This window comes from Eptatretus burgeri, chromosome 6, assembly GCF_056783735.1.
Source record: "Eptatretus burgeri isolate ZD-2024b chromosome 6, Ebu_testis_v1, whole genome shotgun sequence".
Classification (NCBI taxonomy): Eukaryota; Metazoa; Chordata; class Myxini; order Myxiniformes; family Myxinidae; genus Eptatretus; species Eptatretus burgeri.
Genome location: NC_140966.1, coordinates 54407037 through 54430907, shown reverse-complemented (window position 1 = coordinate 54430907; position 23871 = coordinate 54407037). Strand labels below are relative to the sequence as shown.

The 23871-nt window shown below is 44.5% G+C and overlaps 2 protein-coding genes across 3 annotated transcripts in view; both read left to right on the top strand.

Annotated features, from left to right (window-relative positions):
- CCDC57 (coiled-coil domain containing 57) overlaps positions 1-8553 on the top strand; it is a 125871-nt gene extending 117318 nt beyond the window's left edge. The window contains exons 18-19 of the mRNA XM_085887051.1: positions 6729-6940; positions 8276-8553. Of these exons, the coding sequence (XP_085743177.1) occupies positions 6729-6940; positions 8276-8326 (263 nt within the window). The 3' untranslated portion in view covers positions 8327-8553. The remainder of the gene's footprint in view (positions 1-6728; positions 6941-8275) is intronic.
- Positions 8554-14654: 6101 nt separating this feature from the next.
- The window catches only part of FASN (fatty acid synthase), a 148617-nt gene continuing 139400 nt past the window's right edge, over positions 14655-23871 (top strand). Inside the window, exon 1 of one of the 2 annotated variants that reach the window (XM_085885099.1) lies at positions 14655-14789. The gene's annotated coding sequence lies outside the window, so the exon portion shown is untranslated. Of the gene's footprint in view, positions 14790-20123; positions 20230-23871 lie in introns of those variants that run through there. The other variant, XM_085885100.1, reaches the window with a different exon arrangement.

The window sequence follows — 23871 nt, the reverse complement described above, 5'->3', positions numbered from 1 at the left end:
ACTTCGTGCTCCAGTGTACTTTAACTTAACTAAAGCTGATAGTTATCAATGATGTGGAAGGTTGGTTAGTATGTCTGGCATCACCATGTCAATGACATAATGTCACTTCTTCTTCTTCTTTCGGCTGCTCCCTTTAGGGGTCGCCACAGCGGATCATCCGTATGATCCGCATAGTGATTTGGCACATGTTTTACGCCGGATGCCCTTCCTGACGCAACCCTGGTCGCCTCTTACGACACAGGGATATGATACACCTATTTTAACCGGGGTATACACCGGCCCAGTACACTGGTACTCATTTTGCCGACCTCGGAAGGATGACAGGCTGAGTCAACCCCCTAGTGTATTAATTAATGACATAATGTCACTGAGCCATGAAAAGGGGTGGAACTTGGACTGCACTGGTGTGGCATCACTCCCTCACCCGAGAGAGGGACAGAGTTTGGACTGTGCATAAATAAAGAGCTCAAACTGCTCACTCATCCTTCTTTTAATTCATTTATTTATCTGCTTGCCCACTATCTGCTTGTGGTACGGTGTCTCTATTTGCAAGTAAAATTTAAAGTTAAAAATGCAAAAGCTGTGAACCCCAAATTTTGTTCCAATGTATAAAACAATAACATCTAATTTCATCCCCCCCTTTTTTTTTCTTTGTAGACAATATCGAGGCTCGTATAAGAGCTAGCACACAAAACGTATAACAAAGGGAGCAGGAGACAGACGGGTGGGAGAGGGAAGCACAAAACCGTGGGAAATAGAGACGTGAGGAGATCTGTGGAAGGAAGAGGGATGGGGCAGGGTACACGGGGTAAACACGACAGGGACTTTCAGGAAGGAAAGCAGGGAATTTGAAGGAGGTGGGCTTGGGTGGATTATCGGGGGTAGAAAAGATCGTGGTTTTGGATGGGGGAAGAAAATAGATGGTTATGAACAGCTGTTTTGAAGACCTGGAGGGAAGAGGTGGGATTGAAGAGAGTGTTGTAGTTTGTTCCAAAGGTGGGAAAAAAGAGGAATGAAAGAGTGAAGGTGAGCAGTGATTGTTGATTTTGGTAGTTTTACCAGAAGGGGGTTGCTGGTGAACCTTGGGTGCCCTGCGAAAATATGGGGGGGGGGGGGGACAGATTACAGACAGCAGGGGGGCGAGGCCGAAGAGGAGAAGGTAGAGGACAGAATGACCACCGACCTGCCTGTAGTGAGAGATTGAGAGACCCAAAGACTCAGCTTCATCGTGGAAGATACCAATGATCCTAAATGCCTTGGTTTCCACAGTGTGAAGCCAAGAAAGGTGTGATGCGAGAGCACCAGCCCAGAGGGGAGAGCAGTACTCCATCAGGCTGTGGATGAAAGCTTTGTATGAGGTCAGGAGCTCAGGAAGGACTTTGCACGACAGAGGATGCCCAGTCAGTGACTGGCTTTGGAGACCTTCTTGGAAATGTGACTTTCCCAGGAAAGATCATGGCAAACAGTGTGACCCAAAAGCTTGAAAGAAAGGACTTCTTCAAGAGGATTGTTGAGAAAGTAGATGGGGGGTGGGGGGGGGTTGTTTCCAGACAGTCCTTTTGGAGAAGCATAGTGAGTGTAAGATTTCTCAGGATTGAAAGAGAAGTTTCATGTGTTGGACCGGTTTGTGATTTTATCCAGATCTGCAGAGAGTGACAAAGCTGCTGCTTGCTGGTCTGAGGGATGACAGATGGTATGGCAGAGGGTGGAGTCATCAGCAAAAAGATAAAGAGGATTTTCTAGAGAGTCAGAGAGATCATTGAGGAAAACCAGAAAATGCACAGGGCCCAGAACGCTGCCTTGAGGAACTCCAGCCTGGACAGGAAGAGGGGATGAGATAATTCCATTGATGGCCACACATTGACTTTGACAGGAGGGGAAGTCTGCGAGCCATGAGTGGAGGTTGCCTTGGATACTGTTGGAAGAGAGTTTGCTGAGCAGGGCAGGGTGCGAGACCACATCAAAAGCATGCGATATGTCTCGGGATATGGCTCTGATTTCATGTCTGGCATTGAGAACCTCCATCCATTGTTGGGAAAGCAGAAGAAAACATGTCCAGGGTAGAGTGGCCTGGTCTGAATCCAAATTGATGATAGGAAATCAGGCCATTTGAGAAGAGGAAGGATTTGATGTTAGGAGCGATGATGGATTCCATGGCCTTGTTGCTGATTGGTCTGTAGTTGCAGGGATTTGTTTTTGCACCTTTTTTATGCAAAGCGGTAATGTTTGCTGATTTACAAGCATATGGCAGATGACCTTGAGCAAACGAGATGGTGACTAGAACAGAGAGAGGGTGAGCAAGAGCAGAGGAGCAGGTTTTTAGGACACGAGGGCTGATGCCATCTGGACCGGTTGCAGAATCTGAGTCGAGGTTCCATGTTTAGAGGTTGCTCAATGAGGATGGAGTTCTGGACTGCAGTAGCCTGGCATAGTTGGTCACTTTTGTATTTATATCGTTTCCTTTTTGCTGTTGGCGAAGTGGCTTCTATGGTCCTGCAGAACTTGGGGGAATTGTTTTTGTTCTTTTTTCATTATTGTGATTACATTACCTTCTTCAATATGGGCTGCACACCTTTCAGCTTTGTTATTTACCACCTTCAAGTATTCAACTGTCTGTATTGCCTCGCTGTAAATCCTCTCAGAGTTCCCCTGACTCAGGGTCAGAATGCAGAAAACCAGATGGAATTTTGAGGCACTTGAGGAAGAATTTTGAGGAAGAAGTTCGTTGTTATAATTGTGATGGATTCTTCAATTAACACATCCTCAGACTTCCTGATATTCAGCTGGATGCACTTTGGAGGCTCATCCCTACCTTCCTTTTGATTTGGTGCCTTTACCATTGCTGGTTTTGGCTCTGTGGATTCAGCCAAATCAAAGAATCCCAGACCAGTGACTCCTCAATGAGGTACCATGGATGTCAAGCAGATTTTGGAAGGGCAAAGTTCACCTCATAATTTAAAAGGTGTTTGAAGAAGTCAAGGTTCTTGTGAGGAGCAGAAATGACAGGAGCAGCAGTAAGCCATGCCCTTGGATGGAATCGAAGAACAAAGATGCAGATGTCACCGAGTCCTTTTTCCTCACGGCCAGTGATCTTAAACCGTTTCCTAAACATCCAGATCTTGAGGGCATATAATGCCTTGGCCATACATCTTGCATGATGTCGGGCTCCAGGTGCTGTCAATTGCATTCCATGAGGAGAGATGCCACCAGGAAGGGTTCATATTCAGTATTTGCAGATATAATGCAAGCCACCAGGTAAAACTTCAACTTAATTGAGCAAGCCCTAAACATTAATAAATATGGATAAAATTTGGTGTGAATTTTATATTTGTTCATGGGAACAAAATGAGGGTGTGAGAGTGTTGAAAATCTGAAGTTCAAAAATAATGACCACCCGAGTTTTGCAGTCTGCAAGCATGTCCCATTGATGTATGAAAAACATTGGCAAACCTGAGTTGTTCATTTGGAGAACCAAGCAGCTTAAAAGTGCAAAGTTCTCATTGTCATTTACCTTCTCATTCTTTTCATTGAAAATGCAAAATACATGGTCAAAGGCGATCAATCCCCATTAAATTTTACATCCAGATAGTGACGAAAGGGAGGCTATGTTATTCATAATTTGTATTTGTTTAATTGTATTATTATTCTTTCTTTGTTTAATATGACTATCTAACTTAGCTCTCCCCCACCCTCAGTCTTACATAAAAATGGGAGCCAGGTTCTTTACCTCCGCCACCAAGGATGGATGGAGGTTATGTTTTCACCCCTGTTTGTTACTTACGAAATCTAAAGATTTCGTAAGTATATTGATGACTTCTGTCCTCTGTTTGTGTGTTTGATTGTAGGCACGATAACTCGAGAACGGAAGAAGCTACCAATGTCAAATTACACCACGTGATTCAGGAGGGTGATGGCTAGCGCTGATTAGATTTTGGTGGAAATCGGTCAAAGGTCAAGGTCACAGTGAGGTCAAACATAATTCCGTAAATTCATGTGGAGAAATGGAGTATTTTTGCTTCGGTCGATGTTACGAGTTCGTTTTAACTTCGATTTTAATTTTGTCTTCGGTTTTTGTGATCGCTTAGGACGCTTAAAACTCGGTTGTCGAAATTCTGGTAAAAATCGGATGTTTTGGAGACGTTTTAAGATTGTATAAAAATATTTCACTCGCCGCGCCACGGCTCGTCACGTGGTGCAGTTCGCTCGAGCAAACGCGGCGTTGAGTCACGTAAAGGTTTTGCGTGTGTGCGCTGACGGTGTTTTCGATAAAGATGGTGTTTAAAAGTCATTTTTATCCCAATAAAGGTTATCGTCGCATGCCTGACTCGCTAAGCCGTCGGATTATGTAAAGATTGTTGGTGGATGGCCGAATATTACGGTTTTGTGACTTTGATAAAATAATATTAAATAATTGCATGGAGAAATGGAGATTTTTGCTTCGGTCGAAGTTACGAGTTCGTTTTAACTTGGATCGCAATTTTGTCTTCACTTTTGGTTATGGCTAAGTATGCTTAACACTCGGTTGTCGAAATTCTGGTAAAAATCAGATTTTTTATGAGATTTATGGCGGGTGTCGTATCTGAGGCTAAACTGAAGATTATGCTAATGAGGGGGATTGTAACACACGGCATTACACGCTCATTTTAAAGTCAATTTCAATCCTGTCTTCACTTTTGGTAACGGTTAAGTATGCTTAATACTCGGTTGTCGAAATTCTGGTAAAAATCGGATGTTTTATGAGAGGATTGGTACAGAATCATCTTAGAAACTTCTGGTTTGCGTCGCTACCTTCTCCAGAGACAGCTTTTATTAGACAAGGTCAGAGGTCAAGTTGACGATTTCGTAAGTACCAGTCTATGACTGCTTGTTTGTTTGTCTGGCTTTTTGTGTATGAGTAGTACATCTCAAAAGGTTATTACAGATTCAGACAAAACATTGTGGACAGGTTGAGTGTGTGACAAGGATGAACTGATTCGATTTTGATGAACATCCGGATCCGGATTTGGAAACTAGAATTTTAGGTGATTCTTCACCATTGAGAGACGGGGCCAAAAACGATATATAACATGATGTCTCAAAAAGTTGTGGACGATTAATGACAAAACCTTGTGGACAGGTTGGGTGTGTGACGAGAATAAGCCGATTCAATTTTGGTTCAGGTCCAGATGCAGATATGGCCTATCATGGATCCTAACATCTTAAAAGACAAATATTTTCCCTGAAAATGTAAGTACCATGGCTTTTTTATATCCAGTATTTACATGAAATGCAGCATTAAATGCTGTAACATAATAAGCTTCAATGTAAAGGTAATTTTACAGCTCGTTTTTTATGCTGAATATTTCAATTATTTCAGGCTGGAATGCAAGTTTGCACAAATATAAATCCCAGTTCTTTATTCGATGTGGATTTCATGTGAGGAAATAATGACTTACGACTTACAGAGGACTCGCTCAGCTGGATTTGACTTTGATAGCCAGTCACAACAGCCCCTACAAAATGGCAGACGTAAATTTCTTACCTCTTCTTGCTTCCCGCTTATCTTTCTTTTGTTTGCCCGAATCAAAACTTGGCATTGGCTCACACAGACCCGCTTGTTCAGCAAGCATGATGGTGCAAGGTGGCATGATTGTGACCAGCTTTTTGACCTCGCTCATCACGCCCATCGGTCTGGTTCTAATCTTCTTTTGGCTGTCCTTTTTGTACCATGTTTGCGTACTGGATGAGTAAAAATCGTGCCAGTTTAGCACTCATTGTAAAATGTTGTAATTTTTTATTTTTTTTATTTTTTTTATGGGAGCATTCATTTACAACACTCCATCAAGAAGGTAAGACATTTAGACAGCAGACCATGGTCCATCGACTTTAATAAATGCATTTAAGTTCCTCATTTCATTTATTGGCTCTCTGGAGGGCTTTGATGCAATTACTCATCAATGATTCACTTTATTTGCACAACTGTAAATTCCCTCCGTTAACAGTCAGGAGCTCAGCATTCTAAATTGAATTGATGTATTTATCTGCTACAGTGGTCAGACTAATCTGTCCATATGTTTGGGAACAAGGTATCCTTATTAAATGATTCCTAAATGTTGTAGTTATGCTGATAATAAGAATTCAGGTTTCAGTGTGACATGAGCACTTGATGTTAGAGGTATGGGATGGCTTATAATCCTGGAAAACATAAATAGGTTTTATCATGTTCATCGCTAAATCTCCATGAGTTATTTAAATTTTATCCTCAGGATCTCCTACCTCATGCTTTCTCCCATCATACTAGGATTACTTGCATATAATATAGCTAGATGCCTGCAAAATATAGGCCATCTTAATATTACATTTGCAAAAAGGTTGAAAAAAAAAACTTAACATTTCACCTGCTCTTACCCTTTCCCACGTGTGCTCTCACCCACCCTTTCCCCTTCCTCTCTTACATTTTCCTCATGATTTTCTCCTGTTTTTCACCACTTTTCCCCAACTTTCTACCTTACCCTTTTCTTCTCTCTTCCCCTCATTCACTTGCATTGGTAATATGTCGATATTACTCCAACACCTCGTTAACACATTTCCAATAAATAGTTATTATCTCGTGCACATATTATTTGCTTGAAAGAGTAAAATGTAGTACAGTATGTCTACAGATGAAAACCCCACATTTTATGTGTTATTCCAAATCCATGTACAGTATGCATGCATACTAAGCTTTATCTTCTTCTTCATATCAACAGAGCTGCACGATGCTGGAACAGCTGTCCGTGACTGTAGTCAGATTGGTGTAAACAGCCACAATGTTGATGAGCCCCCTGAAAAGGACCAAACACCAGGACCTCTGGAACCAGACTCAAAGCGTGCAACGGTGCACCATCGGGAAAAGCCCCGGACTGTTCCTGGAAAAGGGCAGGTCAACAGAAATGTGCGGAAGGAGGGCAACATGCCACATGTACGGAACTACAACATTCGAGACTGACACCCATATTCTAGAATGTTCTTATTTTACTCAAATGCTACTTGTTATCCCAGCCAACCAACGAAGTTGGCGGGGGATATAGAAATGGGTTCCATCAGTCCGTCAGTCCGTCCGTCCGTCCGTCACATTTCGTTTCCGGAGCTTAACTACAAATCCCCACAAGATATATTTACGAAATTTGGTACACATATCAAGCAAGTGGTGAACTGGTGCCTTTTGATATTTTCTAATTGAAAGGCCACATGGTTTGGCAGCCATGTTGGATTCAAGAAAAATATTAAATAATGTTTTCTCTGGAATCACATAATCTAACGAAGCGAAAATTTGCAACTATCATCTTCCATCATGTCTGCATACATAGTAAAACTTATGACGTCACAAGTGACATGGTTTGGTGGCCATCTTGGATAGAAAAACACACCTCATCCGATGAACACGAAACTTCACACACGTATTCCACTGGAGGATTGGAGGCAGAATGTAAATTTATGATGTCATAGGTCACATGGTTCGTCAGCCATCTTGGATTGAAAATTAATAAATTTTTGAAATCTTCTCCAGAACGGCTGGACAGATTGAGGCAAAATTTCACATACACTTTCCCAAAGACATCCTTTCAGAAGTTTGTTAATTTCTAATTGATAGGTCACATGGTTTGGTGGCCATATTGATATTGTCTTTGAAACGATTTTAAAAATATATAAAATGCATTTTGTTGTCCAACTTACTTTGAATGGTTTTTATTCATACCATAATGATATATATGTCTTTGCGTTTTTCCATCAGGAAGGCTATCAACAAACTGTATTTGAAAGAATCCATAATGATCAAATTCATGAGAACTGCAAAGTGAAATATGCAAAACCACAACCAACTCCGTATTTTGGTATAAAGGGCTCAAAGATCAGTGTTTCAGCCACAGAGAAGCCTTTGTTTGGGACTAACATTGTCTTTGCCCCTTTGATGACAAAATTAACAGCGAGTTTATTTTTCTCTACACAAGAGCGAGACTCATGGAAGAGCATGGTTGAATTGACAGTGGAGCAGTAGGGCAACAATTGGGAACAACGCAAATGGAGAAAGTGGAAAGAAGGGAACACTGTAGCAAGTAAGGGGGTTGGGAAGGATTCGTGTGTGTGTGTGTGTGTGTGTGTGTGTGTGTGTGTGTGTGTGTGTGTGTGTGTGTGTGTGTGTGTGTGTGTGTGTGTGTGTGTGTGTGTGTGTGTCACAAAATGGAATACATGACGTCTGGTAACAACCAACCTCCAAGATGCAGAGAACGATGACAACTACTTCTTCTTTCCACAGAATATTCAAGAAGAGGATCAATCTCAACATTACAAAGATTCAGCGGGCTGACAATCGAGCAAACGCAGATCTGGTCATGTTCGGAAGCGTCCTCAATACCTGAGCGATTACCAGTGTACATAAAGTTAATAGTCCATGGATATGGTGCAAACTTCCCCAAAATGAACTTTAAATCTTTGAACACATAATCATAAAAAATGTTGGTCTCAGTTTTGGGTTGAAATTGTGCACCTTGGATTTTGAAATGGATAAAGGGTTTATTTCAGAATGGGGGAAAATATGTAGTGTTTGATGAAAGTGGTTGTGGCTTGAGAAGTCTTGGGGCATCATGTTTGATGAGCGACCATGAAAGCAGCGCTCTTGACTTGTGTACTTAGCCCTCTCAAGCACGAAGCCATTTAGAGTTTGTATGTGGTTATTGTACCGGTTCAAATACAATACACGATCAACCTACAACGTCTTCTTTGCACAGCTTGATTGAAGACTGCTCTCCCCACTGGGCTGGCTCCCCTACCTCACACCTTGTTCCGCCTGATGCCATGGAAATCAAGACCTTCGAGATAATTGGAATCATCCATGCTGATGATCGGTCGATGGGTCTATCACAACGCCATCACAGACAGGTTGGTGGTCGCTGTCTTCTACCGCCTCCTTTCCAGTCATGCACCCTCTGCTCTTTCCTTGCTTTGTCCCCCTTCCCACATGTTTCTGCAGTATGCACACTCCACACAGTGCACCATAAACCCCCTTCTGTTGAAACTATCTAAATCCAGAATCACTGCTCACCTCTACTCATTCATTCCTCCTTTTTTCCCCACCTGTGGAACCAACATCCACATCCTCTTCAATCTTATTCTCCCCTCCTGGTCTTCAAGATGGCTGTTCACAACCATCTCAGATAATTCCCAATCCAAAACCATTTCCTTTTCTACCCTTGTCAACCTCCCCCTCCCCCCCCTCTTCCACCCCGACTACAATCCTTCTTCCCTCCAAATTTCCGAAGTTTCCTTCTGAATCCATCTTGTCCACCCCATGCTTCTTCTCCTGCCCTTCATTCCTCCCCATACCCATTGTTTATCCAAGTCTGCTTCTATCTTGGCCTTCAACTCTGCTGTTGGTAATACTATCTCTTCCATGTATACAATTTTTTTTCTAGTTCCACACCTTAATGCTTGTCTTAAACCTAGAATCATAAATTCTGATTCTTAATTAGCCTAATATCATAACTTGGAATCATAAATAAAGCGAGATGTTGGCTAGGAATTAATGCATGTTTGACATTGTACATTGGTTTGAGAGTTGGGCCTCAGGAACGTAGTGATGGGAGTTGCTGGACATCATGGTGGATGAGCAGAAACTGTCCGTATCCCATCCGCTGATGTGTTGGTTTTACATGCCAGAGCCCAGAGCTACCCCCTTCATGCTCTGCCGTGTATCGGAGGAGTACCACCAGCACATCCCATGTGAAACTACGCAATAGTGTGTCAGGGAGCGTGGCCGCCATCTTGTGTCACACTGTGTAAGTGTTGCGCTAGTTGGAGAGCATTGCATCACTGCGTAATTCGCCACTTGAGGAAACCATCATACCAGGGAAAATGCAAGAGGGCCTTGGTTGCACCATCACGAAGCATTTACTGGATGATGAATCAGATCCACTCGATCGTGAAGGCCAAAAAGTTATCCAGAGGGACTAACAAGGCAGCAGCATTGGCCAAGCACCTTCAAAGCACAAGGATGTGCCTGTGCTGAGTTGGAGCCACCGAGTCAGCTTGCTACTGACATGCTCAGGAGGGAGGATCTGTGGCACATTGGCCAGCGGTCCGGCCTGTGTGCAGCTGGCGCTTCAATGGGATTCCCTTTGGGCCTGAGAGTGGGTCCGAGCACGGCGCCTTCTCCACAAGTCGTCCGGCGTGGTGATTTGGCTCTCGTCCCGACAGGAATATTGAAGACAAGGGTGAAGTGTTCTCGACTGACGCGTTTGGGGACTATGGGTGCTCCTGAGGAGGGTAGCCATGGGGCAGTGGGCTCAGCCACATTGATGCATGTGGCATTCGTGGAGGGCATGGTTTTTGGTTGGCTGTGTAGGTGAGCGCGTTGCCCTGGGGCCGCAGGATGGGTGTGGAAGGAGTGGACCTCACAGCAGAGGCTCCTCAAGGGGTGACATCGGGAAGATGGGTCGCCCAGGTATTGGTTGTGATCGGCCCACTGCCGGTGATGGCGCTGGGGGTGTCAGGCTTGGTCTCATCCTCTTCTTCTTCAACCTATGTCACTGTAAGTGCCAGGCTGGAAACAAATGCATGAACTTACAAACAGTTATTGGGTGTTGTATGTGGGTGACTTCAGGTTTGTGGACACTGGGGGTGGCGGGGGGTCTTTCCTGCTGTAAATGCTTGGAGGTGGCTAGTTTCAAAGCTTTGCTGTATAAGCTGAGAAAAGGATTGACATCTTTGCCAGATTTGTCAGAGGGTGAGAGGTCATTTGAAGAGAGTTGGTCATGTTTGTTTGGTGGGTCTATGACAGATGCACACATTGGTGGGGGTGTGGGTGGCATGGGGGGTGTGGTGGGTACAGGCAGTGATGAGAGTGCAGAGTGTGCTGCGAGTGGTGGAATGCAGAGTGAGTGACAGACTGGGTGTGATGAGTACAGGTGAGAGTGTGGGTAAATGTGGAGTGGCAGGCTGTGAAGTGGCTTTGCTGCATTTGGGGGCAGGGGAGTGTACAAATGGGTGCAATTGGGTGGGGGGGAGGTGGTTCGGTCAGTGTTGGGAGTGTTATGGGTTCAGGAAGTGTTGGGAGTGCTGTGAGTGTGCAGAAGGATGGCAGTGTGGATGATGGCGGTCATGCATGTATGATGCATGATGGTGAGCATCGGATGGAGAGGGGAGGGTGGATAGTCACTGGTCCGAGACATTATTTATTTATTATCAGGGATGATGGTATTGAATATGAGGACTCCCCATTTTGACACAATATGAAAAATCGAGATTTGTGTTGTTTTATTGGGGTAGGGGTGAGGGATGTTGATGGAATGTTGGATGATGTTTTGTTGGGTAGCAGGCCAGGAACATTGGTCGTGGTGCATGTGGGGATTAACGATGTGGGGATGATCTCTTTGGAACCTTTGAAGAGGAGGTATGAGTTTTTAGAGGAGCATTTGAAGAATTTGGGGTGTGAAGTGATTTTTGTTTTTTCAGGGATTCTACCCAGGGTGAGAGTCAGTGCAGATTTCTCGAATAGAGCAATGGATGTTAACCAGCGGTTGGAGAGGTGGTGCAGGAACGAAGGGTTTGGGTTTATGAATACATGGAGATCCAAGCATGGTCATAGTGAGTAAGTGGACAGGTGGCAGGGTGCTCAATAGAAAGGATGTGGGGGGCTGTGAGATTTGCAGCGGTTCTTGAGAAATCAATTGGGACTTTTTTAGACCATCGGCTGATGATGTCGTTGGAGGGTTGGGCCAGCAGAGGATGGTTAATGGAAGGGAAAGGTTGAAGTTGTTTCATGTTAATGCCAGGAGCTTAAATGGAAGAGATGGGATGCTGGGTGGATATGCGAGTGGTACGGCATAGTTGCTGTAAGTGAGACTTGGTTTGGTGACCATCCAACTGGAGTACGGAAGTCAAGGGTACAGGGTTTGTAGGTGGGATAGGAACGAGTAAAGGGGACGAGGTATGCCAATCTGGGTGAAAGGCAGTATTGTATTAAGAGACAGGCATGACATTAAGCAGGGAATTGATGTTGAGTATTGTGTGTCAAACCTGACTCTGTGGCTTAACGGTTTAAGCGTTGGCTTTATGTCTGGAAGGTTGGTGGTTCAAATCCCAGCCAAGTCATATCAAAGACTGTAAAAATACTACGTGCTGCTCCCTTACTTGATGCTCAGCATTTAAAAGGCTCGAGCATGGATAAACAATGCTAGGAAGGCACTGGCAAACCATCCAGTACTTGCCAAGAAACCGCTTCGGCAGCAGGCAGCACCAACGCTCTGTTTACAGAGTATTGTACATCAAAATCAAAACCATTCTGTGTACGTAGAGATTAGAGATTGCATGAATAGTAAGGTACTTGAAGGAGGCTTTGATTGGGCTCCTGGTGTGAGGGAAGAACAGGAAATATGGAGAGGTGAAACATTCAAAAGGGGCATGTGGGAAGGGAAGAGTATTGATTCTGGAGGATTTTAACTTGCCAGGGATAGATTGGGTCCAGGGACAGGGAAAGGGAAGAGCAGATTAGGATTTCCTAGATCCAGTCCAGGGTTGCTTTTTAACCCAGTTTGTGGATAAGCCCATTAGGGGTAGTGCAGTGTTAGACCTCCTTTTAAGTAACGATCCCAACATGGTGGAGGAGGTGGAGGTGGGAGAACATTTGGGGATAACCGATCATAATGTAGTAAGCGCTACTGTACTGTTGAGATGTGAAGTTTGAGATAGTGGAGTGAGGTTATTGGATTTTATGAGGGCAAACTTTGAGGGTATGAAAAGTGATTTGCGAGCTTTAGTGAATGTAAAGTTAATGAGTCGGCCATCTGCATCAGAGAAATGTAAACCTTCAAGGAGCAAATGTGCATGGTGCAGAGGATGTATATTCCAGTGAGGTGTAAAGGTAGAGGTAAAAACAGAACAAGGTGGTTGAGCAGGGAAGTACGTTGTGTGACTAAGGATGAGCAGAAGGGATATATCAAGTACAAATAACACGACTAGATCTAACTCACACAAGTAGAGGAGGAAACAGAGGAAAGTTCAGAAAATAACTCGAAGGCCAAATGGAAATGTGAAAAGGATATAGCCAGGGATATTAAACATAACAGGGAGATATTCTTAAAAGATATAATGACAAATAAAGGGTGAAGAGGAGTGTGGGCCCATTGAGGAGTAGCAGAGGGTGAGATTGGTGGCTAACTGGATTAGTGAATGATAGGAACCAAGGAGTGGCTGTGAGTGGGAGGATGTCCAGCTGGTAGATGCAACTAGTGAGGTAACTTTGCGATCATTATTATTCATTATTTACATCAATGATTTGGATAGTGGGGATAAGAGTAGTCTTTCCAAATTTGCAGATGACATTGCAGAACTACAAACATAAGCTTGGAGGAAAGGTAGATAAGCAGAGGGGGGTTGATCACATTCAGAAAAGTCTTTATACTTTAATAGATTTGGCTAAAGATTGGCAGATGCAGTTTGATCCTAAATAAATGTGACGTGCTGGGGATGGGTAAGAATAATGCAAATAGGGATTATATAATACAAGGGTTAGTGTTACAGTGTGTGACACAAGTAAGGACTTGGGTGTGGTAATAGATATGGGGGTAAGCAGACAATTCAGTGTTAGCAGCTGTTGTTAAAGCAAAACGATAAAGAACATGAAATTAGGACAAGGCAGTGGTCTTTCAGTCAGGAAGTAGTTAATGCATGGATGGTTTTCCGAGAAAGGTAGTGACATTGGAGGGGATTGATAGGTTGAAATTGGAATTAGATAGTTACCTAGATGCATTACCTTGTGTGAGGATGGGTGATGGTTTCTGTGGTTGGTGCAGCACAGGCACGATGGGCCAAATGGCCATAATGTAAACTCGTTTTATTTTAGAACTTTTGACATTAAAAGGCACAATTGAAGCTGTAGGCTGAAGGCGATGATACCTTAAAACTGTCAAATGAACTTCTCAATCTCTTGATTTATTTATTTATATAGCGCAAAATGTACTTCATTAAATATATTTATTAATTATTGGTTGGCAGTAAACCTGGTGTTGGTTTAGTGGTTCGGGTGGAGGCTTGGGATCCTAGGGTCCTGAGTTCAAGCCCCGTTGACCGCTGAATTAATATACACCAGGGGGTTGACTCAGCCTGTCATCCTTCCAGGGTCGGCAAAATGAGTACCAGTGTACTGGTAAGGGGGACACTGCATCAGCGGCACAGCGGCGTCCCAACCAATGATGGCTGCACTCGATAGAGAGAGATCAGTTGGCAGCGTGGTCGAGTCTCTAAGCCTGTCGAACCAAGGTTCGAATCCCGACCCAGCTATAAACTGTCACCCCGGTGTTTTACATGCAGGGCGATCCATCAATGTGTGCGACGTCCCTCGGACGGACGTTCAATCGGACGTCCCAGCTGCTGCCCTCATCAGGTGGTGGACGTTATTAAAGATCCCACGGTGTCCTTCGCCCAGAGGCGGCAAGCTCTCGCCGGCATGCTGAAAATCCCCAACCTTTGCAATGTTTTCACTTTGCCAACGCGCTCCCTCCGTGACGACTTTCTCCGCCAACCAAACGACCCGCCGTGTCGTCCCCTCCGCGCGACTCGAACGTGGCGCGACGTGACCTCCAGTGACCCCCCCGCGCGACGCCTTCCATCGGATTGGCTGTGCCCGAGTCGCCTGTGGGTTGGGCGCCGCATTAACATTATATCCCGCCTTGGGATCGTGTCGTCGCTCTCCGCTCTCATTCTCCAACATTCGCCTCATCTCCTCGGTGATACCGCGCTGTGACGGCTCGTTGGTAATCTTCGTTCCATTACTGGTGAGTGTGTGCGAACTGCAGCGATGAACACAGGCGGGATCAGGTTCACGATTATCCGTGCAGCTGTTTTATAATAATTCATTGCGCTTCTTCATTAATTATTACGTCGTTGTAAACGCCAGAGGCGCGTCCGTACGTCGTGACGTCACGTCCCGACGCGTTACATCATGACGCTCTGCAGAGCGCCTGTGCATTCCCGAAGGCATGACATCGTATAACGTATTCGATATAGGGGATATTTATTTATTTATATCGTCGATATGTGTCTATCCTGGGGTCGAATCCCGACCCAGCTATAAACTGTCGTCGTGGTGTTTCACAGGTCGGGTGATTAATCAATGTGTGTTTCGTCCCTCGGATGGACGTTAAACGGTCGTCCCATCTGGCAGTACGAGTTGGACGACGTTAAATATCTCACGGTGCCGTTTGCGAAGAGGAGGCGAGCCATCTCCGGCAACATGGCCAAATTTCCGATTTCCTGCCCCAGCATATGACACTTGACCTCGAAACTGTTCTGGGCAGCACGAACACTCCGTAAACACCGCAAACCACTCGGGTTTTAAATCTTGTTTAAGAAGATTTCCTTTGTCCTTACAACCTTACATCGAATGGGATGTATCGATCAGGGTCATAGGGAGCAGCTCGTGACGTCACACAAATTAAGGTGATTGAGTTTCAGAGAAACTTTAAATGTTGTAAATAACACAAATATATATATATATATATATATATATATATATATATATATATATATATATATATATATATATATATATTAATAACTGCAGTTAAAACAGACTTTGTGTCACCGATTGACTTCCATTGCCTTCCATTGGAGTTCAGGGTTGCAAGACCAATTGGCAAAGGACAGAATCGTTTGACAACTTAATGAACTTCCAGCAAGGGTCACCGTACCCGGTTAGTCACGTGACATGGGTGATTGACTTTCCCCACTTGGCTGTTATCCCCCGTCTTTGTTTAATGGCGTCGTCCACGACTACTGGTGTGCAGAGCACAGCCACCCCGTCCACCACCTGTTGTCTCACAAATAGAACCTGAAATATATCTTGATTGTCACATTGTTGTCCAACCCGGCAACGCTTTGTCCTGTTCCCTCCTGCCTGGTTACAAGGTTGTAATGTGTTTAAATACTATTCGAGGATTTCTCATTACACCCATCACCTCCATCACCTCCGTTTCACAGGTGTGAAACATATACAGGTGTCCTTGCAACTTTAAAACTTCTCCATCGTTACTTTTCAATTGGGAGTCTTATGACGAAGGTGACCTCCCCTTTTGGTCTTCCGACCTACCTGCGCACAACTCCAGGTTAAACTCCCACAATGCAGGCTGACTGCACACTCCCACTCTTTTGTTCCTCCTTGTAGAACGTGCCTTACGTACAGGCTGATAGATCTTGGTCTACTCTCTCGAACTTCAATCAAGTGCTGCATAAGCAACCACATCCCAATCTTTTCCACCCCATTCACTATATATATATATATATATATATATATATATATATATATATATATATATATATATATATATATATATATATATATATATATATAGTGCATGCCCGTACGTGCAAAAAAATAGAAGAATTGTGACGTCATAGCACCGTGTCCTGTCATTGGTTTGGTAAATAAATGGCCATAACTTGGGAACCACTTGTCCGATTAATATCAAACCATGAAAAGGCACATACTCAGGTCCCCAGCAATATACCTGCCAAGTTTCAATTATATCGGACCAGTGGTTGTCGAGAAACAGCGGTCACAGACAGACACACACACAGATTGCTGGAATTATTGATACTAGTGCGGGCCCATAGGTTGTGAAGAATTGTGATGCCCCTCTCTCTAGCCCCCCCTTTTCGCCCCTCCTCTCTCGCCCCTCCTCTCTCGCCCCTCCTCTCTCGCCCTCTCTTGAATTGTGACGCCCCTCTCTCTCGCTCCTCCTCTCTTGAATTGTGACGCCTCCTCTCTCTCGCCCCTCCTCTCTCCCCCTCTCTTGAATTGTGACGCCCTCTCTCTCGCCCCTCCTCTCTCCCCCTCTCTTGAATTGTGACGCCCCTCTCTCTCGCCCCTCCTCTCTCCCCTCTCTTGAATTTTGACGCCCCTCTCTCTCTCGCCTATCGATAATTATAGATAGGTAATCTATATAACTCTCCTCCCCTCTCTCGCCCTCCTCTCTCGCACCTCCTCTCTCCCCCTCTCTTGAATTGTGAAGCCCCCCTCTCTCTCCCCCCTATCAAACACACAGACATGAATATCAAACCTCAAAGGCACATCCGCGGGTCCCCAGCAATATTCCTGGCAAGTTTCAATCAGATCGGACCGGCGGTCGTCGAGAAACGGCGGTCGCAGACAGATGAACAGATACACACACACATACACACACACACACACACACACACACACACACACACACACACACACACACACACACACACACACACACACACACACACACACACACACACACACACACACACACACACACACACACACACACACACATTGATGGAATTATAGATACTAGTACGGGCCCGTAGGTGCGTAAATGACGACTGGATTGGGGCATTTTTTCACCCCCCCTCTCACCCCCACCATCTCTCGCCCCTCCTCTCTCCCCTCTCTCGTTCCAGTACCCTCTTTCGTGGATGAGGCGTGCCAGTATGCGCAGCTTCGTTCCTTCGCTCTCGTAAACGACGACTGGATTGGGGCATTATTTCAATTAGATCGGACCAACCGTATCATAAATGGCCATAACTTGGGAAACACCTGGGAAACATACTCAGGTCCCCAGCGTCAATTGTGACGTCATATCAAACAAAGAAGAAGAAGAATTGTGACGCCCCCTCTCTCTCGACCCCCCTCGCTCCCCCTAGTCTCACCCCTCCTCTCTCCCCCTCCTCTCTCGCCCCTCTCTCACCCCTCTCTCTCGCCCCACTCTCACCCCCTCTCGCCCCCTCTCTCGAATTGTGATGCCCCCTCTCTCTCGTCCCTTCTCTCTCGCCCCCCCAAACCTTGGGATTAATTAATAATTTGAACAATTAATTCAAACCTTGGGAAACAGCTGAAACAGATGAAGAACAATATCAAACCTTGAAAAGGCACATTTTTCCCAGCGTCAATTGTCCCCAGCGTCAATTGTGACGTCATACCAAACGAAGAAGAAGAAGAATTGTGACGTAAATCGTGCAAAATAAATAAATATTAATTGTGACGTCATTCGTGATGTCATAGCACCGTGTCTTGTCATTGGTTGACAGATAAATGGCCGTAACTTGGGAAGCACTTGTCTGATTAATATCAAACCTTGAAAAGGCACATATTAAGGTCCCCGGTGTCGATTGTGACGTCATACCAAACGAAGAAGAATTGTGACGTCAATCGTGCAAAAAATAAATAAATAAATATATTAATTGTGACGTCATTCGTGATGTCATAGCACCGTGTCTTGTCATTGGTCGACAGATAAATGTCTAACTTGGGAACCGCTCGTCCGATTGACATCAAACCTTGAAAAGGCACATCTGCGGGGCCCGGAAATATTCCTGGCAAGTTCCCATCAGATCGGACCAGCGGTCGTCGAGAAATGGCGGTCGCAGGCAGACAGACAGACAGACAGACAGACACAAACACAGAGATTGCTGGAATTATAGATACCAGTACGTGCCCGTAAAAAGTAATAAATAAATAAGTAAATAAATATTCCAACTGCGAGCAAGAAACAACAACCACACAGGCCGTTTCTTCGCTCTCGCGTGCCCGTAGTGCGTGGCCCAGAATTTGGCATATCGCAGTTACGATAATTCGCAATTTAGTTTTAATGGCCAATTATTCAATTAGCGCCAACGTATTTTACCTTTTCGCAATGTCGTGGCAAGGAAAAAACAAAAAGAGAAGAGAAGAGAAAAAAAAATACTTCCTGGTTTGGAGCACACCAGCTCACTCTGATGTTACCGAAATTTATGCACCGTCTAATATGAAAACGATCATAACTTGGGGCATTGTGTTTATCTATAAATGCGCATAAGAAATCGAGAAATTATTAGAATACACGAAGTCATCACTCTCCGGAAGTCCGTACGTTGTAACCTGTAATGGGGAACTCGGTTGAGCTTCCCTTCCCCATCGGCCACGCCCACGCAACAACGTGTCTTGTCATTGGTTTGGTTAATAAATGGCCATAACTTGGGAAGGACTTGTCCGATTAATATCAAACCTTGAAAACGCACATCCTCAGGTCCCCAGCAATATACCTGGCAAGTTTCAATTAGATCGGACCAGTGGTTGTCGAGAAACAGCGGTCACACACACACACACACACACACACACACACACACACACACACACACACACACACACACACACACACACACACACACACACACACACACACACACACACACACACACATTGCTGGAATTTTATATATATATATATATATATATATATATATATATATATATATATATATATATATATATCTTCTCCAACGTGTACCGGTTTATCATCCCCACTCTTTCATGAGCCTCGATCTCGAATTCACATGAAGCACATAACAAGGGATTCTTCATCATAAAATCTTCTTCTTCATGGAACACCATTATCACACTTCTCTTGTGGAGTTGGCCCGAGTCTTCACGAACCGGCTGGCCAGTCCTGACGGCCGACGAGTTGGGGCAGGAATTTGGCCAGGGTGCCGGCGATGGCTCGCCTACTTTTCGCGCAGGACACAGTGTACTTCAAAGCAGAATATCGACGGAAGAGTTTTTATTTGTAATTGGACAAGTTCGTAGCGCACACCTGGGCATTGGGTTCAGGTGAGTAAAATGTTTATTTATTAAACTGATTCGATCGTTTGAAGAGATTTTCTCTTCAAACAAATTGGCTAATGGAGGATAGTTGTGCGTATACTGTGCCGTGAAACCTTAACAACTATTTAATGTCTGCAAAAGGATTGAGAGGCTTGGCGAGGCGGGCCCTTCGTGCACTGTTCGCCCACCCTCGGTGCTCGAGCGTCTCCATTCATTGGAACTCGACGCCATCTCGGTCCACTGTACATAAAGAATGCGGCCGAACATCGATATATTTATTGCAAAAGGTTACGTCGTGACTAATATTTTATTTGGTTGGACTAACAAAACGTCGATAGGTATTCCAAAATGTGTCGATAAAAGTCGATAAGTTAATCGGTTGAACAAGACAACGTTTGAAGCTGTGAAAATCTTCGTCATCGTCGTCATCGTCGTCGTTCAGGCGATGATCCCCCTCCTGTGATTGGCTAGTTTCTGTGACGTCGACACGCCTGACTCAAACGTCATTGGACGGCTTGCGCTTGCGTCAGTGAGGCGAGTGCTGCGTCCATTCCCTTGTAAATAATTGATTATCTGCTGCTTTGCTGCTGTTCGTGCTGCAATCCTCGGGTGGGTGGCTCGGCTCGGCTTGGCTCGGCTCGGCTCGGCTCTCTGTACTCGTGCTCACCTGTTTGTGTTGGGAGATCTTTTTTTCTTTTTACATTTTATTTTCTTGCTTTCACATAAATATTCAGCGCTTCGGTCCTGCGTCACCATTGTGAAACGGAGGGTCTGACATGCCGAGTGCAGCAACACGTGGTTGTGGGGGGGGGAAATCGTTTCACACCTGCTCGTACTATTATTACACTGTGGTCAAAATCATATTACTCGGTGTATATTACAATTGTAATTAGTTAGATTTTTTTTTCCTGCTAACCCACTTTTCCCCCTTCCTCATGTTTGAATATCGCTGTAAGAAGCCTTTGGGTTATCACGGACATCGCGTCCCACCTTGCGAAAGTACTGTGAGCGTGAAGCCCCCAAAGCATGTTGTGTGTGTGTGGTCCGGGGTCCCTTTGGGATTGTCGACGCTCTCTGGTGCATCCTGAACATCCACTAACCACATTGGCTGCATGTTGGGAGGGCGCAAACAAATCGCAAGGTTCCATTGTAAGATCAATTTAATTTGTCTTTTTCTTGTTAATTCTCACGTGCTCCAGGTGGAAACCTGTAGTGTAGCACCATCAACATAAAGGGACCACCACCCACCATTGGGACCATACTCTGTGCAGAGCGTTGGTGATGCCTAAGCAGTCTCCTTGGCTGTTGGGCACAATCCTGAACTGGTCGCCACTCCGACACAGTATACCAGCAAGCTGGCACTCATTTTGCCGACCTCGGAAGGATGACAGGCAGTCATCCCCACCTGGTGTTAATTCAACGGAGGCAGGATTTGAACTCGGAATCCTTGGATCCAAAGCCCACCACTCTCGCCATGGGAGCCCACCACACCAGGCATAAAGGGACACCAGTTCCTCAATAACCCTCTTCGACAGTTGTTCTGAATGATGTTTTCATCGTCCGAGAGAGGAGCTCGCCTGTTAGTGGTACGTTGCAAATGTGGCCTTCACCCAATCAGTTAACTTTTCAACATTGATTTCAGGTCATTCCACTTCAATCGACACACCCTCCCGTATGACGCCTCTCAGATTTGCCTGGAAATGTTTCTGAAAATACCTCTTCATGTTGAACAAAGGAATCCCAAGTTTTGGCTCAATATGTCCAACGGTTTTCGAGTTACAGCTCCTCAAAATATGGGTGCCTTGTCTCTTTTTCGCACTTTGTTTTATTAGCATTTTTGAAGGCGCACATCTTCTGTTCTAATGGAGATAGAAAGCTGAACATTGGTTTCTAAGCTAATTCTGGCCCAGGCTTTCAGATTCCGCAGCCAGAAATTGCTCTTCTCTTCGACTGTGGACCCCCAAAATCCTTCCTTTGGTTTGGTGCTAAATATATTTTCAAGATTTTGGTGATTCATAATATTGACTCTTTTTGAAGTTTTTATTTTTTTATTACAAATTGCTTTTCATAAATATTTGGGAACTGCACTGTGCACCAAAACAGTTTTAGGGTTAACTGCATTTTAATGTGGGTATAGTAGGGTCCTAAACATCATTACGAGACAAAACCACCCTTACGGAACCGCCGATTCAGGCCACCGGTTGACCCCGTTGTCTCCAGTTAGGAGTACTGAGCTTTTAACCAGATAAAGTCGTACTTTTAAAACAACAAAAACTTTAATTATCCACCACCTTGTGTATGAACTGAATTTTTCAAAAAGGGTACTTTTTGTCCCTATTCCACCAAAATATTCAAAATCTAGAAACTCGCTCAAGCGTGACAAGATGACTATTAGTCAACCAGTATTTAAGAAAACATTCATCATTGCTTCAGATGGATGCACGTGATGAAAATAAAGTGATAAAGGAGCAATATCTTCCATAATTGTTGGAAAAAAGCCATTTTAACCCCTTGTAAAATATTATACGTAAGTATATATATATGACATGGTACAGTTCTGTAATCATTATTCAAACAAGACATTTGAACACACACATCCATGGGCTGAGGTTGATGTATGGGATGCATTAGTTTTGATAAAAGTATGAACGCCATCCACAACTAACGAACAACAGGCCATTGAACCTTTTGTTACCTCTGCCACCAAAGGTGAAGGAGGTTATGTTTTCATTCCTGTTTGTCTGTCTGTCTGTCTTGTCTGTTTGTCTGTGTACAGGATATCTCAAAAAGTTGTGGACGGATACGGATGAAACTTGGTGGACAGGTTGGGTACGTGTGACAAGGAAGGATTGTTTCAATTTTGGTGAAGATCTGGATATGATAATTGTTTAATTTTTCAGTGATTCTTCACCATTTGGAGATACGACCAAAATCGATATATCGCATGATATTTCAAACATGTATGGGGCCCGATATGTTCTCATGTATCAGGCATTACGTGGCGGAGGTGTGGCTCTACCGAGTGCTCATCTAGTTCTGTTTGTGACTGCTGCAATCGAACTACTAGTACAAATATAACGACAGTGGTGAGTCACTTGTGGATTTTGTACTCTTGGATTGTATCCCATCAAAATATCAATGAAATGAAATGTTATACCAAAAAAAGGGCTACTTGGAAAATCTCAAAATTTAAAGCAATGTTTCCAGATTTATAAAATACATGCACATTTTCCCACAATCTCAAAAAACACACAGAGCTGATACCGAGACCCAATATTGGCTACAGTCCATGCGCACGTACCATCCCTGTCAAATAATGCAAGTTTGCTATGCACAGAACATTACAACTTTCCAGAAAATGGCAAAAAATCTGACATGTCACAAGAGTCCTCAGACTTTGAATGTGGACTCATGAACAAAGACATTGAGGCAGGAGCGCCTTACTTCTGTGCTTATCAGTTGAAGATAGTCTGTACTGGCAGCCACTACTGGCCGTCCTTGAATCTCTGGGGCAGTAATGCAACAAATTACATGTTGAAATGGCGCCCGACACGGAATCTTTCGACTTTCTGCAGGCCAGGACAGGGTGGTGTGCGCACGTTTCGTGAACTTCACAAATGCATCGTCATGTTCGTCAGAGCGCTTGTCATACCATTCGTTGTCATAAACGCAAACGTTGTATTGGCCTGGCTGGTAGACACTTGAGTCTAGAGTTAGAGCACCATTGAACTCTCAAATATCGGAGGGTTCTGTCGTCAACTGATCCTGCAGCTGATACTACCAACTACTGTCACCGTCAACTACCTTCAACTGATACTACAGCTGATACTACTGTAAATATTGTTGTGGGGCCGGGTGTCGGTGGCGAGCACGACCGCTAGAGGGAGCAGTAGAGTCAGCATCACTGAACACCCGGAATTTAGGTCGTACCTTTTCAGATAAATCCGAAAGGTCACGGGTCCCTTATCGGACCGAAGATCGCCAATAGATCAATCGCGTGGGATAGGATCAATTGCCAATTTTAATATACCTAAATATCCATGTCGTCCAAACTACTGGGGAAATTCACCCTCGGCAGGATCTGCGCGATCCGAGCCGGATCCGAGTCGTACCCCGAGCGGAGAGTACCAGAATCCTGCCAGGCCAATTGCATGATTACGGCAACAATGAGGCCTCCTAATTCCCGTTCACAGCGCGACAAACCAATGATAGAAAGGACAAGGATGAGCTGGTACATTCAACAAAAAGGGG